The sequence below is a fragment of the Lonchura striata genome, chromosome 15, assembly GCF_050655825.1.
Source record: "Lonchura striata isolate lonStrDom1 chromosome 15, ASM5065582v1, whole genome shotgun sequence".
In the NCBI taxonomy this organism is placed as follows: domain Eukaryota; kingdom Metazoa; phylum Chordata; class Aves; order Passeriformes; family Estrildidae; genus Lonchura; species Lonchura striata.
The window spans coordinates 5273987-5291583 of record NC_140717.1 but is presented as its reverse complement, the minus strand read 5'-3'; the positions used below and the strand labels follow the sequence as shown (position 1 = coordinate 5291583).

General features: G+C 42.9%; 1 protein-coding gene across 2 annotated transcripts; it reads left to right on the top strand.

Annotated features, from left to right (window-relative positions):
- Positions 1 to 1599: 1599 nt before the first annotated feature.
- On the top strand, positions 1600 to 17595 carry SMPD4 (sphingomyelin phosphodiesterase 4). Of its 2 annotated transcripts, XM_021549862.4 has the most exons (19): positions 1600 to 1700; positions 1920 to 2006; positions 2652 to 2794; positions 2946 to 3021; positions 3878 to 3986; positions 4588 to 4640; positions 5176 to 5327; positions 5662 to 5794; positions 6412 to 6483; positions 9863 to 9952; positions 12235 to 12380; positions 12835 to 12925; positions 13156 to 13256; positions 13548 to 13711; positions 14373 to 14578; positions 15090 to 15323; positions 15959 to 16090; positions 16254 to 16382; positions 17072 to 17595. In XM_021549862.4, the coding sequence occupies exons 1-19, from the start codon at positions 1662 to 1664 to the stop codon at positions 17396 to 17398; spliced, it is 2484 nt and encodes an 827-aa protein (XP_021405537.1). In that variant the 5' UTR covers positions 1600 to 1661; the 3' UTR covers positions 17399 to 17595. The 2 variants fall into 2 exon arrangements, with proteins under 2 accessions (XP_021405537.1, XP_085448751.1); XM_085592625.1 differs by lacking the exon at positions 9863 to 9952.
- The last annotated feature ends 2 nt before the right edge of the window (positions 17596 to 17597 follow it).

Sequence of the window (17597 nt, the reverse complement as noted above, 5' to 3'; positions counted from 1 at the left end):
GAGTCCCATAGTTTGATAAGATTTCTTTTCTCGGCAATGAGGTAGAACAATTCGATGTCCGATGTGCAATTCCTTGATGAAATTTACGGGAACGCTGCATTCACATGTATATCTGTCCCAGGATTTCCATGATAATCCATCTCGGGTCGTTCACACGATGATCAGCGCCTGGGCGTCCCCCAGATCCGCCCATCTCCAGAAAGCCACATCCTTTTACTTGTAAATCGGGTTTCAACATACACCAGGTTTCGCCTGCGAGGGTTGGGGGGGGACTCCTAATACAAACGTGTGTACTCCAACAAATATTCAATATCACATATATCATACTAGAAAAGGCGCGAATTATATCTACTACACATAACAGGATTAAGTACCGAGATAAGCAAGATCCCAAAGCAGAATCAGCCTTGGGATGAGCAAAGCTGCGGATTGCAGATATGGAATCTAGTGATTTTATCTATGAAATAATAAAGCTTATTTGGAGCATAATGCTTACTTACATAACACAGAGCTTAGTGCACATGTGCAACCTGCCAGGTTATTCAGAGGGCAGTGAGGAAGACGATGAGCCTTCCTCTGAAAAGACCACCAAAAACCCAGAAGACCCCTTAGCAACAAGTGGAGCATGCGCCATGAAGTAGTGGCATAGATTTCAATAATTGAAAATAGGAGGAGATTTACAGAAAATATTGATGAATATTTATTGGCATACAGTCTATAAGTTTAGTTTGGATTCCTTTGTTTTGTACATGAGGCAGAGTGAAAAGCCTTCCCAGTACCCTGGTCAGTTTTGCTTATGCTTTATACAAACTTTAATCATAATTAATCACTACCGAATTTTTGTGTTGTATTCATTTTTATAAAATTTCAGCTCAATTAAAATTGCTGCTCAATTCAATGTTGTTGTTTATGAATTAGACACAGAGAGCTTCATTGATAGCAGAAGGGAGCTGGGGGTGCTGTAAAGTTGGGTGTGGGTCGGCATTGCCCTGGCAGCCAGGAGGGACAGCGTGTCCTGGGGGACCCCAGAACCGCCAGCCGGGCAAGGGAGGGGATTGTCCCCTCTGCCCTGCTGGGTAGCCTCACCTCGAATGCTGTGTGCCGTTTTGGGCACCACAGCGTAAACAAGACATTAAGCTATATTAGAGGGCCTCCACATGAGGGATGGGGAAGGGTCTGGAGGGTCCTTACGAGGAGCGGCTGAGGGCACTTTGTTCACCTTGGAGAAGACTGAGGGGAGACCTGATTGTGGTCTCCAAAATCCTCACGGGGACGGTGCAGGGGCGGGCACTGATCTCACCTCTGGTGACCAGAGACAGCTCGAGGTAACGGCACAACGCTGAGTCAGGGCAGGTTTAGGCTGGACATCGGGAAAAGTTCTTACCCAGAGGGTGTCTGAGCACTGCGAGAGGCTCCTCACGGCAAACCTAACACGGCTGAAGGAGTGTTAGGATAGCGCCCTGAGGCAGTTATTGATAACACCGCTGGGCTGGCTCGGTGCTCCCTGAGGCTCCTCAGGCGATTCCCGCCCTCAGCGCGCGCGGGGCCGTCCCCATGGCAACGCCGCGTGACGTCATCAGCGCGGGCCGTGACGCGCTCGGGCCGCGCGGGCGCGGGCGGCGCTGAGGGCGCTGAGGGCTCCGAGGGAGCGGAGCGGCGGCATGGCCGCGCCGTACCTGCAGCAGCCCAGCTTCCTGCTGGTGGGTGCGGGGCCACGGCCTCCTCCTGCCGCGGGGAATGGCCGCGGGAACGGGCCGGGCCGGGCGGGTCTCGGTGCGCGGGTGCTGTCCCGGCCCCTGCAGCCTCGGCTGTGCAGGAACGGGGGAGCGGCGCTCGGGGGGATTTTCGCACGTCATGGCCGCGGTAAGTGCTATCCTGCCCGGCAGCCCTGATGGGATTTCTCTTGTGGTTCGTACTAGGCCACGCTGAAGGCGGATTGTGTCAACAAACCCTTCGCGCAGAGGTGCCGCGATCTGGAGACGCTGATCGAGGAGCTGCCTGCCAAGGTGAGCAGCCCCAGCTTCAGAACCTGGCTTCCTGGCAAGCTTCAGGGAACTGTTTTTTTATATTACTGCTTTGGTTGTTCCTCGCTGCCTTCCCAAGACAAGCTGTCGGGAACGGGCTGCCCAGGGAGGTGTGAGGGAAGGGCTGGATGTGGCTCTAGGTGCCATGGGCTGGTTGGCACGGTGGTGTCCGGTCACGGGATGGACTCGATGATCTCAGCTCTTTTCCAGCCTAACTGGTCCTGTGATTCTGAGTTTTGGGGGCCTGCAGTGAAACAGTGGGAATCCAGTGTTGCCAAGAATTGAGAGCCTTTTCTAGTCATTAAGTGGTTGTTTCATTTCACCACCCTTCATTGATACCTTTCAGCCTCAGTTTACGAAGAAAACTTGTTTTTAAAATATGGCAAACAACTGCAAGTGTTGCTGATGAGCATTGTTGCAACTTCAGTAGGATCAGAAATCAGGATAGGTCTCTCGTGATCGCCATGTATTAATGCAATGTTTTGAATGGATTATATGACCTGTGATAATCCAGAAACAGTCATAAATAAATGGTAGACATATCTTTGTTTGTTCTAGTGCATGCAATAGAGATTGTCCAAGTGAGGAATTGTGTACATTAATTTCCTGTATCTGTTTTCCCTGAAGGAACTACATGGCATCTTCCCATGGCTGGTGGAGAGCATTTTTGGCAGCCTCGATGGCATCATCGTGGGCTGGAATCTTCGCTGCTTGCAAGGAAGAACAAATCCCAATGAATATTCTGTGGCTTTGGATTTCCTGGATCCCAGGTAAACTCATTCATTTCGGCACAGATGCAGAAATGGATTGGTGAACAAATGACCAGTATGTGGCCTTTTTCCATTGTGCAAACCCAAGTTCACAGAAGTGAGGCAGCAGAGGGAATTTGCTGTGGGATTCATTTCTGATGCTTGTTTGCAGTGGCCCGATGATGAAGCTGGTTTACAAGCTCCAAGCAGAAGAGTACAGATATGATTTCCCAGTCTCATATCTTCCAGTGAGTAACTGAATTGTTTGTAAGAAGGGATGTATTGTCTGTGGAAGCTGTTTGCATGTACTTTATATCTACATTTCAGTATAGGCCAAAGTGTAGCCTCAGTGCTCCAGGTTTAGAGCAGACCCATTTCTTGAAATAACTCTTGAATGGAGCCATAAAATCTCTATGAGATTGTGGTTCTCAGCAGCTGGATATGTGTGCTCAGCCAAGAAAGCTGCACTGTGATTCTTACTCTGTCCCCAGGGAGAGTTGTGTGGTTATTAGTAGTTGCAGGACTGAAAGTAGTTTTCTGAACTTATCCCAGAACAGTGCCTTCCCTGCCTGTGCTGTGTGCCTGTGTGTTTGAAGTCTGACTGCTCTCCTGGGTGTGAACTGTCACATTCCAGCAAAAGTGTTCATCTGCAGAGTTGTTTTGCTGTATTTCTTCTATTGCTGCCACCGACGTGCTATCTAGAAATTGGTTCAAATAATCCTACAGGCTTTGACAAAAGGAAAAAATAATTTAAATATATGGCAATTGCTGGTCCATAGCTCAGTTACCTGGACAAAACCAGCATCCAAACACCAGTACTCTGCTGCTCCCTCTCCAACTGGGAAACTCATGGTGAAAGCTTTTTTAAAAAAATACTGAAATTACATTTTAAAAATACTGAATACTTATTTTCAGGGAGAAAGTTGAGAGTTTTCTAAAGAGTTTTCCCTGCATTTGGACATAGAACTACTGCAATGCAATAAAATCACTGAGCTGAATGTAGAGATCATCCCAGAATGCTGGAATGCAGAATCTCACTGTCTGAAAAAATACTTTGCAATATGCTGAATACCCAGATTAATATTTTGTTACTCTGTCTTACAGGGCCCTGTGAAGGCTTCAATACAAGAGCAAGTTCTACCAGAATGCTCTTTATACCACAACAAAGTCCAGTTTCCTTCATCTGGTGGTTTAGGTTTGAATTTGGCTCTTAGTATCCTTTTAATTGTTGAGTATCTAATTAAAAAAAAAAATCTAAAACAGAGATCATGAGTGTTTCCGTTCTACATTTATTATCTATGGGGTAGATCATGGTCATGCTGAAGAGTTTGTGCTGATTAGAAATTTTTAGATTACAGTTTAAAATAAACTTGTCTTCTTATAAACCCTTGTTGGAGGAATTTCTGGCCTTAATCAAGTCAACAGAATTCCCAGTGTTTCTCAGTAGAGCCTGTATTTCACAATTTTTGTTTTTGTAACTGCTTGGAGTTTATACAATATGGTAGGAAAAGGGCATGTTCACTTTGCACCTAGAGTACTTTTGGAAGCAGTGTAGCCATAGCTGTGCTGGTTTCAGTTTGAAATAGTCAGATGTGCCAAGAGTAGCCCAAACACCCTTTGTCACACAGAGAACACCTCAGTTACCAATGTTTCAGTCAGCTGGCGAGCAAGAAGCCAAGGCTGAATTTGCTCAAAAGCTCTAGCAAGGTACTTTAGCATTGAGAAAGTACAAATGTAGTGTCTATTCAGCATCTCCCAATATCTAACAGCTGTACCTGCTTTTTATTATGTGATCCCTAACTCTGTTCTTCCAGATCCATTTGAATATTACATGTTTTACTTTGCAATTAGTTTGATTACACAGAAGGTAAGTATCTTTCACATTTTTTCCCTTAAAATAATACTGGCCTTTCTACATAGTACTCTAAGAGCTGCTAGGCTGCTGTGTAGCTAAGTTAACATCAGTTTCATCTGTTCTCTTGGAATTTGTTATTGCTTTGGTTCACTTGGTGATCCAAGACTGGATAATAAACAAAATACCCACCTTGGACACACCAGTAAGCAGTGTCATGCCAACAAGGAGCAGGCAGTGGATTCCAAATGGTTTCTCTTCCCCTGTACCCAGCAAGGATTTCTCTACAGTCAGAACCACAGCTTGGTGCTGTGATTCTTTGGTTCCTCTGCCTGTTGTTACTTCTCTTCTGCTTGGTTACAGTCATTGCTGTAGCACCCCTTCTCTGACAGCTCATTTTCCTTTGCTCCAGGGGCTCTTTGCTGCCAGTTCACCCTTTCTAACCATTGGGCTTCTGGTTTTTTATTCCGAGGGGGTCTGCCATCACCCCCCAGCACTGGCTTAAAGCATCAGTGTTTAAGCCTAGGTGTATCCTGTGTGTCTCTTACAGAACTCACCTGTCACCCATCATGTCAGCCCTTCCAACAGTGCTTATTTCATCCTGGTGGACACGTACCTCAAGTGTTTCCTACCCACAGAAGGAAGTGTCCTTCCTCCACCTTCTTCAAATCCTGGAGGAGCCATCCCTTCCCCTACTCCCAGGTAATGGCTCCAGTGTCAGGGCAAACTGTGGGAACAGTGCAGGCAAAATATGGCTTGTTGGAACAAAATCAAACAAGTAGAAAACACCTCCATACTTCATATGTATGTACTTATTCCATAGGAACAGTGATGCAGTGTTTGCTTATAGTTATAGTTGAAGTGATTAGCAATTACAGGAAGTTGCAGAGCTTTGAAATATGTAATCAATTATGCAGTTTGAAATACTGTTTTAAAGTTTATAAAATACTGATTAAAAGCAGTGATACATCCCTACATCCCCCTGTACTGCACCAAGCCCTCCTGATTCTGTAATTCCATGTATTTGTCCTCCAAGGTCCCCAGCAGTGCCTTTCTCCTCCTATGGCATGCACCACACCAGCCTGCTGAAGCGGCACATTGCCCACCAGCCCTCTGTGAACGCTGACCCAGCCTCCCAGGAGATCTGGAGATCAGAAACACTGCTTCAGGTACCTGGCATTTAAGGAAGGAAATGCCCTGCAACGTTTTTTTCTGCTCACTGTGGGATCTCTTGTTTTTAAAGCAGAAGCAGAAAGGCCAGTTTGCTTTAGCTTGGTTTTGGAATTGAGCAGTGCAGCTGTTGCTTCCTGTTAATGCAACAAAGAATCACTGTGAAGCTGTTAAGTTGTAGCTTAGAAAGGCACTTAATATCTTTTCTTAGACTCAGGATGTATCAACTGATCTCAGGCATTTGAGTATTGTTTTCTGGAAAAGTTTCTGCATTTGATTTTCTTTTTATCTTACATCAATTCTGTGCTCTATGCAAAGGCAAGGGTTAAACACAGCCAAATTGGTTTTGTTCATTATCAAGGGAAGCAAAAGAAAATTTGGATTTAGCAGTTGTTCTGAAACAAGTTCCTATCATGTTGCTGAGGTGACTAATTGATGCCTGGCTAAGCGTTTGTCATGTCAGCCATTGGCATGATAACCTGAAACATCTGGAAGAGGTGCTGTCTATTTACCAGTACACCTTAGTTTTCTACCGTGGTCTTCCTTGTACTTATCTTCTGACTGACAGTGTGGGATTACTTCTCTTTCCCTAGCTGAGAAAATATTTGTTTTGCAGATCTTTGTTGAAATGTGGCTTCATCATTATTCACTGGAAATGTATCAGAAAATGCAGTCCCCTCACGTCAAGGTAATAGTTTGTACTGCACTTGTGAGCATCACCTGGTGGTTGAGCTCTTACCTTGGGGTAAATTTCCAATTCTGTGCAGAATTTATTTTTGTATATTGGCCTGAAGGAAAGAAATAACTTACCAGAGTATCTACATAAGTGTGCCAGAGTTGATAATCCAGTTACAAAGAATGTTGTGAATAAGTGTGTCATCCAGATTTGCCTTCATTGCAGAAGTTGTGTTAGTTCTGTTCTGGTTTTTGTTTCCTTTCTTTTATTTTTTTGTTCAAAATGAGTTTGTGGGATGATCACAACAATCTGAATATCAATATCAAAGTACCAATGACTGAGAAGATGTCACTATAAAACCATTGTATTAAATCCCACTGGGGCAACATGACTGCTAAAAATAGCTAAAATTGATTTCCAGCAGAGATAGCAACTGTTACTGAAACACCAATTAGTGATTTCTAACATCCATAACCATTTTTAGCCTAAATCCAAATTGTAAAATATCTTTCTAAACTGCTGTTTTTGTTTCATGTTCCAAAATATGCTTTTCACCATAATGGTGTCAGAAGCAGTTCTGTAGCTACAGAATTTGGATTATCTGACAAGCTCTTGCTCAGATAATACACTGTTGTAAACAGTTTGTGGTGGCCTGTTCAGTAACAAACTACTGCATGTAAGAAGTAAGTAAATGTTGGGGAGGCTAAGATTGAAGGCATTATAAATGTAAAGGGAATTTGAAGGAGAAAATATTGATCCTCTGAATTCCCTCTGGGTCACAGTGGGACTTTCATAGAAGGGGAGAGATAATAAAAACTACTCAGGATTTATTCCTGTGTGGAAGTGCAATATGGGAATTGATTGAAAAATTCTAATCCTTCACTCCACAGGATATGAAATAAAACACATTTATATTTTGCTAGGGAAAAACATTGGAGAGCTGAAATGTGATGGGTTTTGTCTTTTATTCTCAAAGTTGAGGTCAAAATGCAAACTCACTAATGTTGCAAAGTCTCCACTTGGGACTCCCAGCAGCATGGCTGTGCACCTGTGATGGAAAGGCTTTGCTTGAAGTACCTTTGGTCTGTCTGTCTGTCCAGTCTCTGTGCATCAAGCGCTGTGCTTAGGCCAGAAATGATGATTGCTTTAAACTTCTCTCCTCTGTTCACCCTCTGTATTTCAGATGCTTTCTTCTAGCACTAGGGAGCAGCAGTTGCAGACAATGACTCTGCACGTTATGGTGGAGTAGGGCCTAGGTAGAGCTTACAGTTCTCTGAAATCAGCACTTCAGGATCCTCCACAAGGTGTGTTGAGCCACAACCTGAGGCCATAACTCCCTGATGGTATTTTAGTTTCATCTTTGATGGGAAGTAATCATGAATATGTAAAATAGGAAGTCTTCCTCTTTGTGGGGGTGGAACAGTGGAATGGGGGACTGGAGTTCCCCATGAGATACATAAATGGATGAAGGATCTGTCCTGCAGGTCTGAGGAAAGGTTCCAGGTCAGTTGGGGGCAGGAATGTTCATTAGCCTGTGATGCTTAAACTGAACTTTGTAGATTGGATGGGCTGAGGGAGAGCAGTCTGCCTTGTAGTTCCTCAGATGAACAAGTAGAACATCCAAAACTGTAAGTTTTGTTATAACATAAACATTAAAGACCTTGACTGGAAACCCAAGATGGCCCTGTGCCTTATTCTTGAAATTATCGATCATCAGGTTCACTTGATAGCATTTAACTTCTGTGTGTTTAGGAGGAAGGGTAATTAGTGGCCACTCAGTGCTGGATCTAGAGCTGTTTGACCATCAGTGATTTGAAATGGCTGCATATCTGTTTTGGAAGGTGGGATTAAGTTCTGCAGAACTTGCTTGCTCTTTGTCCAGCAGCCAGATTTGTTTGCTTTCATGGGCCAAGACAGATCTCAGATAAATAACTTTCTTGAGAAGAAGAGTCATAGATTTTTCCTTAAGCCTTGGTAATGTCATCACTTCCCTTTATAAGTAGAAGGCAGTGGAATGTGAATGAATAGCAAACAATTTCTTTTGAGAAGATACATTACAGCTTTGAATTCTGCTTGGGTCTGCTGTGAACCTGAGGTTGATGCTATTTGCTATGCTGTCATTGTTTTCCCTTTTAATTCAACTATTTTCCAATTCTTTTGTCTGTTTTTTTCTCTCTGATGATCTAGAGTCCAAGTGTGCAGCATCTTTTTTCCTATTCCCTTCTGCTGTTACCACAAGAAACACTTAAAAAGAAGTAGTTTGATAAAACTTTATGCAATGCTTCCTGACCTTCCAATGCCAGGTGTTCAGCCCCCAGCACTGCACGTGGAACAGCCATGAAAATCCAGGGGGTTGCAGATTCCTGTGGCAGGGAAGTCAGTTTGGAAGCAGACAAGCCTGCAGTAACAATCCTGCCACTCCAAGGGTGTGAAACCAAAAGCTGCCAAACTTGCAACAGAGGAGATGGGGTAGAGGCTGTTTAAAGACAGCAGAGGTGTGATCTGGAGAGTTAGTTTAGATGCCTGACAACAGTCATTGGGGTCTGTGTAGTGTACATTTTTTGTTTTATGTTTTTTCATTAATTTCATACATGTGTGTTACTGTTGCTACAGTATCCTCTTCACTGCCATAGTCAGAAAATACTGCTCAGGTTGTTCCTTCAAGGAGGGATCTGGCTGAGGCTTGCAGAGACTTCAGTGTTATGGCAAGGTGCCTTTTGCATCAGCATATAGTACTGTGCTAGGTATGTCTTTGCCTTTTCAGATGTGTAATGCTTCCCTAACGGCAAAAGTAATTTCCTCTTTTGAGGAAATTCACAAGACCTGCAGCCTTCCCAAATAAATGGCCTTTAAGTAGAGAGAAGACACAGATTTCTCTGGACAGGAAAGTCCAATCTGAGTTTCTTCCACATACAAACTGTGCTTCTTCAGCAGAACAGGAAGAAATGACAAAGCTTTCAAAATAGATATAAAAAAGCTTGCAGAATATTGCTCTCTTACCCCATTTTTAACAAACAGTGTGTAAATACTTGTTGCTGCAGTTCAATTCACTTCTGAAATGGGGGATTTATTTGGCAAAAGCTCCATATCCCCCACCAGTCCTTGCTCTGAGCTCAGCAAAGAGAGCAGCCAGTTTTTTTGACACCTGCTCCCAGTTGTATTTCCAAGCTGATAAAGTGTAAGAAATACTATGGAATCAAATTACTGAACACCAGAAAAAGAGGATACTGTGGCTGCAGTTGTTATTGTGATATGTTGTCCCTGACTGTATTTGTGATGTTCATTTATCCCCCCACCCTTCTTCCTTGGGCTCATTCTCACTTTTTTTTTTCTCTTGCTCTCTTCTCTCCTTTTTTCCCTCCCCCCTTCCTTTTTGTTTCTGTTGTCTCAGCTGGAGGTTCTCCACTACCGACTCAGTATCTCCAGTAAACACCACGGTAGTCCTGCCCAATCCAGCTACCAGGCCCTCCACGCATACCAAGTATTACCATCTTTTCATTTTGTTTCCTTTTTAAGAATCTTGTTCCATCATATAATCTGCCAAGTGTATTGGTGCTGGCTGTACAGCAGCTTCTTCTGCCAAGGTGTGGTTTTATAATTTGAGAACATGGCATTGAAATTCACCAAATTGCTCAGTGAAACAGATACTGAGAGATATTAGCAAAGGTCATGGAGAAAAGAGTTAAACTCTAGCATGTGATGAGGACTACTTGGAAACTCTGTTTCTAGAGATGCATTCTTGCAATGTAAGACTGACCAGCTATGCTGTTTTTTGACACCAAAGCTGTCTCCACCAATGGCAGATTTCTGCCTCTCACACAGTAGTCATTTAAGCAAACCTTGCGTGGAAGAAAAGATCAGAATTTGCATGGCTGTCACCCAGATTAAGGTAGGTAACATCTGGGGGTTTTTAGCCAAGGAAATGTCATTGGATAATACTAAATTTGTGGTGGAAATGTCAATTTGGCTGTCCACTTTTGCAAAAGCACAAGTGGTACATTTGCAGATTGTTCAGGAAATGTGCATGCAAAAACATTCCTGTTGGAACAGATTGCTGATTCCTCTTTTCCTACTTCAGCCCTTTATTCATTGGGTTTTCATGTTGGGAATGGGGAGGGTTGAGCTTATGTACTGTGAAGCTCTTCAGCACTACATGGCATTTCCCTGCTCTTTAATCCTTTTTTTTTGTTTTGTTTTCATTAAGTACTGTGATATCTCAAGGTGCTGTTTAGAAAGGAACACAGAAAGTACTATTTTAAATCTTTTTTACTGTTATATTTATTTAGTTATTGTATTAAGAATTAACAGTGGCACACATCCATCCTGTACAAAAAGAAAAAAGTTTGACAACAAAAACAGTTGTGGGGAAAGGTAGTTTTTAAACCAGTGACATTCATAATGGTGGTGATCCAGACTAAGAGGAAATTGTAAGAACTGTTATGTGGAGAAACTACTAACATCGTCCAAAATTGTGTTGAAATAGGGTGGTTTTGTAAATTCCAAAGGTACCTTCAGGGGGGGCTTGGGATTTTTAAAATTGCACCCTTTCAAGGCCTGTAGCAGAATACTCAGTCTCTCTAATTGCTGCGGAGATCCTGGTCCAAACTCCAAGGACCACATGACTTCTTGGCATTTTACCTTCTTGTATAAACTCATCAGGACTGTAGAAAATGTGCTGATACAAATTGGAGCTGTCAAAAACAAGCCCAGATTTCATTATAAGTGGTAAAGCTTATCCCTCTCTTAGAAGAGTCTCAGGTCTGGCTGCACTACAGGACTGTGTCTGTCATGGAGCCTGGAGTGAATGTCAGTGTATTCAAAATCTTAGAGTGTAAAAAGACATTTGCTTTGCCTCAGGCATTGCTGAGAAAGGACATAAAGACAGACATAGACAAACACTCCCTCCCTGCCTCAAGCATCTTGCAGCTAATCCAATATACCTTTCCAGCACTTTCCATTATATTTGCAGCTGTAACTTACATTTCATGTACATTATTCTTCTCAATTTTTGTGAAACAGAATACAAATCTCAAAATCTGCCTTTAGTGGTGGGTTGATGTTAGTTCACTACTCTTAGAGCAGATGACAGTAGCAAAGGAGTTTGTGCTTTGAGCCAGCACTTCTTTGCCTTGTTCACCTCCCTGCTGTATCAAACACGCACGTCTCATTAGTAACATCACTGTGGCTCACCATCCCTCCTTGTGCTGCTCCCACCCAGGCTGTTCTGCCCCTGAGGGTGTTGGAACCAGCAGGATCTCACAGGACTCAAAACAGTTCCTATTCTTACTGTAACTGTCTAGGATTGTTCTCTCCTGTAAGGCCAATGAGTACCAGCATAGGAAGGAGAACTCAGTACAGCCAGCCATGAGTATAAGCAAAGGACCTGCTGTGCTTCTGCAGCAAGGAACTTATAGCCATAATGAAAGGCTGAATATTCTTTTTTCAAAAAGGGTAAGTCAAAATCTACAAGTTATTCTGTTCTTTAAAGCTAGCCCAAAATTCAGTGCATTAGAGTACTGTAGATAACTTTTCTTACAATCCAAATATGCTACTGTTTCTTAGTGAACTGATGGCAGAAGACTGGTGCAGCTTGTCCTGGGGAGCAAACCTGTCCAAAATCAGGTGGCACAAAACTGGTGAAGAACCTAGAAGGAAAAGAGCATTTCCTTCCTGTATTTCAATCTGAGAATATAATTTTCCTGAATTCCCTGGACATTTAACAAATGACACTCATTGGGTGCCTCTCTTTTGCTTTGAATCTAGGAGTCATTCAAGCCCACTGAAGAGCATGTGCTAGTGGTGAGACTGCTTGTGAAACATCTGCATGCTTTCAGCAACAGCCTGAAACCAGAGCCTCTCTCCCCTTCAGCTCACTCCCACACAGCCAGCCCACTGGAGGAGTTTAAAAGGTTGGTACATGAGCATGTCTCTGAAATGTATAGAACTGAAAAGCTGAGCTTTCTGCATGAAAATCTCAGCTTTCTTTGAGAGGTTGAATTAGTCTGTTTTGATGCTAACTACAGAAGTACGTTATTAAAAGTATGTGAGAACTGATGGATTATGTTTCTCACGTCCTCTGAGGGAGGGCAGCTTCAGGAGCAACTATTGCACTAGTCTATAGAGAAAAGAAAATGCTACCAGAGGATGCTGGCCAAAGTTAGTTTAGTACTTGGTATTTAATAATTTGAGTTGGAATTCAAAGGCTTGAAGTAGTGTCAGTTAAAAAAGAACAAATTTTGCTCAGTTCTTTATCTATTTGAATTTGTGAAAGCATGTTGGGTTGTTGGTTGGTAGGGTTGGGTGTTTTAATTTTAAAATTTGCTGCCAGTTTATACACGTGACTGTCTTTGAATCTTTTTGCAGGGTTGTGATTCCTCGGTTTGTCCAGGAGAAGCTTTATATCTTTTTGCAACACTGTTTTGGCCACTGGCCTCTGGATGCCTCCTTCAGAGCAGTATGTACTTGCTTCTCCACTTAGTCTATACTCAAAAGAACTAGTTATTAGTTACTAGAACTAGTTATTAGTTATTGCTGTTCAGCAGCTGTTTCTTGGTCTTTTCATCTCTTTTCTAGACCAGTAGAATTCTTTATATAACAAATACAAAAATTAACACAAAACCCTTCCTCACTTCCTTTCCAAACAAGTATTGGCACTCATGTGGGTTTATGTGTGATTTTGCTTAGGTTCTTGAGATGTGGCTGAGTTACCTGCAGCCCTGGAGGTACGCGCCCGAAAAGCCCCCACAAAGCACGGAGCCTTTGCCTCGCAGCGTCTCGGAGAAATGGTGAGGAGGGGAGCAGCTGGGACTGATCTGAGCCAAACCTCAAGGAGGTCCTGAGTAAACCAGCAGGATTTCAGCAACTCTGCACCAACCTGAGCTAAATTCCTATATAAGACTAAAGAATGATCTCTTAGAATACTAGTTTTTGATTTGAGAGCATTCTTTTGTCTCAGTGTAAATTGACTATCTTTCCAGAGACAGGGTAAAACATTCCCTTAGTGGCTTATTTGGTAGAAGACAAAATAACACTTCTTTAAATACCTGTACTCACAAATCCTGTGCTCACTTTGACAGGGCTGCCTTCATTCAAGAAAACTTGCTCATGTATACCAAGCTGTTTGTAGGATTTCTGAACAGAGCTCTTCGAACAGACTTGGTCAGTCCAAAAAATGCCCTCATGGTGTTCCGAGTAGCTAAAGTCTTTGCTCAGCCCAATCTAGCTGAAATGATCCTGAAAGGTAAAAGGATATTTTGACATCTTGTGTTGTCCTGTCTCAATCTTTCTTCACAGTAGTTACATCTCATCTCAGAAGCACTGAGGTGAATGGACTTCTCTCCCATTTTTCAGGCTATTTTGCCATTCAAAAGTCTGTCTTCACTAATGTTTGTCAATTGGTTTGTAAGTCTACAGTTCTCTTCTAATCACCATAGATAGCATTTCACAATTTTTCTTTAAAGAATAAAGAACCCAATTATAATTGTCAGTTTTTCTTATGCTTGTATTATTTCATTATATACTTCAGAATTTAAACTTTATATATCTCTGAAAGTTTGTGTACTTAGTAAAAGAGTCATGCATGTATTTCAGGATAATTAGGATATGGTGAATTTGGGAGTAGTGAGATTTGACAAGTATCAATGTCTGAAATATGTTTCTCCCCTGCTTTTTGTTGAAAAATGTTACAAATTTAAAATGCTGTTTTGTATGGTCTGCATTAAATGCACGCTGACATTTTCTGCTCTGGGCAGAGAGAAGTAAATCATGAACACTAATTAAGGCCTCCTTCCCCTTAGAACTCTCTCTCTAAATAAAACTGCCTAGCAGCCTTAAGGCAGCTGGGCCTTTCCCAGCAAGACCAGTATTATGTAACCATCTTCAGTGCTTTTTCCAAATTCTAGGAGAACAGTTATTCCTGGAGCCAGAACTTGTGATTCCCCACCGTCAACACCGACTCTTTATGAGCCCCACTCTTGGTGGCAGTTTTCTGTCATCACGGTCTCCAGCTGTTACAGATGCCTCATTTAAGGTGAAGAGTCATGTTTACAGCCTGGAAGGACAGGACTTCCAGTATAAACAGATGTTTGGCACAGAAGTCAGGAATTTGGTAAGCAACAAGCTCCTTTGCACCTGCCTTTCTACTGTGACAGATGTTTCTCAGTGCTGAGCACCCATATCAGAAGTTAAAAGCAGAAAACGTCACACCCTGCATTACTGAATAGTTTGCTGACAAGGACTTCTGGACCCTGAGGGGTCTCAGTCCAGCACAGCTGTAAAAATATGCTTCTCTTTGATAAATAATAAGTTAATGTAGCAGCTTGCTGCCTTGGAGCAGTGTATGGTATTTCCTCTCAAACATGCTTACTGTGATCTGATTGATCAGTAGCCACAAGCAGCTGAAGAACCTGAGCAGCACTCAGATTTCTTAAATGCTTCAACAGAACTGCCTCTACCCTACTGGAAATCCAGCTAACAGTCAGCACAAATCCATATGCACTAAGGGAGTGAGTTTGCTGGGATTGCTCTCACTTTCAGCTGCCAAGGCACAGTTTTATCCATGTATTGATACTTAGTAGTCCTTTATCTTTGTCCCACACAATTTTTGTTTTTTGTTTTAGGTGTTAAAGCTGGCCCAGTTAATTTGTCAGGCACAGCAGACAGCAAAGTCCATATCAGACCATTCTGCAGAGACAATGGCCAGCCAGTCCTTCTTCTCATGGTTTAGATTCACACCATCTGAGATGAATGGTTCTTACACAGGCAATGACCTTGATGAAATTGGGCAGGACAGTATCAAAAAAACAGATGAATATTTAGAGAAGGCACTGGAATATTTCTGCCAGATCTTTAAGGTAAGTAACATCTTTCTAAGAACTTGGCGGCAAGAACAAGAGTCAGGATTCATCAAATATATGTCTGTGTCTCTTATACTATGTGGGGTCACAAAGCTGTCCAGTAAATTCTAACATCTCAACTTTACCTGCTTCAGAACCCATTTTCAATATAGATGGAGTTAGGTGTTCTAAGTATCAAACCTTCTTTGTTTAAGTGATGACTCTTTTGGACTGTATAATTTATACCAAGGCTGTCCTCTTGTTTCCAAACAGGCAATTTAAAAAACTCTCCCATATTTTCTAAATGTAGAGCTGTAAAAATACAACTGCAGCTGTGGACGAACTGTTAAACTTAAAAATAACAGGTTAATTTCTCTGCAGCCACACTCCCTTGTACAGAATTGCCCTAGGAGACAGCTCTTTGATACTCCTTGGGAGCTAAGGGAGATATAAGCCAGAGCACTAATCTAGAATTGGACAAGTACAACAAATCTGGAGAGGTTTATCTTGTTTTAATGTCTGAGGTGTTATTAAGCAGTTCTTGGTATCTGAGCTGCCTGTCAAAGACTTCCAATGCTACTGAGTAAGTGAGAAATAAATTAAATAGGGTGTGGATCAAATACTTGCTTTAGAACTGTGTTATTCTTGTGTAGCTGAGTGAAGCCCAACTGACCCAGATGATGATGAAGTGTGGGACAGCTCAGGATGAGAATGGAAAAAAACAGCTTCCAGACTGCATTGCAAGTGAGAACGGCCTCATCCTTACACCCCTTGGCAGGTACCAGGTGAGAGAAAAACAATCCCATATCACTGCCTAGGCTGTTCTTGAAAAAACACCTTCTCCTATGACAAAGAGAAATGAAACTTACCTGGGGCTAAGAGAGGTGCCAGTGGAAAGGTGTTTCAGATGGGAGCTGCAGGACCAGGTGTTTATTTTCCCATTTCTAGATCATAAATGGCTTACGTAGGTTTGAGCTGCAGTACCAGGGGGACGCTGAGCTCCAGCCCATCCGCAGCTACGAGAACGCCGCCCTGGTCCGGCTCCTGTTCCGCCTGTCCTCCGCACTCAATGACAGGGTGAGCACACACTGCCCTCCTGGGCCTCCCTCTGCACATTCTCCACCTCCACCACTGCCCTCCTGGGCCTCCCTCTGCACATTCCTGTTCCTGTCCACCTCCACCGCTGCCCTCCTGGGCCTCCCTCTGCACATTCCTGTTCCTGTCCACCTCCACCGCTGCCCTCCTGGGCCTCCCTCTGCACATTCTCCACCTCCACCGCTGCCCTCCTGGGCCTCCCTCTGCACATTCCTGTTCCTGTCCACCTCCACCACTGCCCTCCTGGGCCTCCCTCTGCACATTCCTGTCCCTGTCCACCTCTGCCTATGGGACACTTTGTTTGTTCTTACTCATCTTCTTCAGTGGGGTCTGGATGGGTATTGCCTAGTAGCATGAGGCCTGCTTCTCTACCTGCAATTCTGCTTTTCATACACAAAACACTACAAATGTGATTTATTGAGGGACTCATGGTTGATGAACAGGGGAGTAACATTCAGAGTGAATGCTTCTAAACAGGAAAAGCAAATTTTCTTAGTTATGAAAACACAAGGTGAGTCTGCACCAAGACAGTTCTGCTGTTTAATAAAAGTGCAGTTTGATCCCACCATTTCCTATAATCCTCATTATCTACATGAAGAAAATAATAAAATAAGTTACTTTATGACAGCATTTGCAGGAGGACACTAACTTTAAAATGCATCTTCCCTCAGTTTGCTGATCAGATGGAGATGCTTTGCTCCAGGGACGATTTTGTGGGCAGACTCTGTCGCTATCATCTGACCAACCCCCAGCTCGTACAGAAAATCAGGTACAGCCCCGTGGTGAGGGACAGAACGAGCCAGAACTGGGGACCCAGGATCAGTCTGAGGTTTCTGGCCAGCTACAGGACTCTGATCTCTTTGCTGATGATCTACTTCCTTGCATCCTGGTTTTATGTGGGGCCAGTTGGCTGCACATTCATGATCCTAACTGGATATTTCCTTTATGCTGTAATAATGACTTTTTTCTTTGAAGGATGGAAACCACATGAACACTAGTTTCCTCTTCCTGGCTTCTAGTAATAAATGTTTTAAGGATGAGCCTGAGATTCCATGACTAAAATGTTTAATTATATCAGCTCTTCCTAAAATATTTTTTAATACTGAAGTTAATGGAGTTTTATAAACATTGATGTGGCCTTGTAGAGATAATCAATGTAAATTTTATTTTTATAAAAGTGTTCCTGTAGACTCGAGT

What these genes read in the sequence shown, in the direction of transcription:
- SMPD4 (XM_021549862.4), top strand. Translation starts at nt 1,662, where the DNA reads ATGGCCGCGCCGTACCTGCAGCAGCCCAGCTTCCTGCTG. An exon ending in AGGCCCTCCACGCATACCAA is followed by an intron (nt 9,953 to 12,234) that starts GTATTACCATCT and finishes CTTTGAATCTAG; the next exon opens with GAGTCATTCAAGCCCACTGA. An exon ending in CACCCCTTGGCAGGTACCAG is followed by an intron (nt 16,091 to 16,253) that starts GTGAGAGAAAAA and finishes TCCCATTTCTAG; the next exon opens with ATCATAAATGGCTTACGTAG.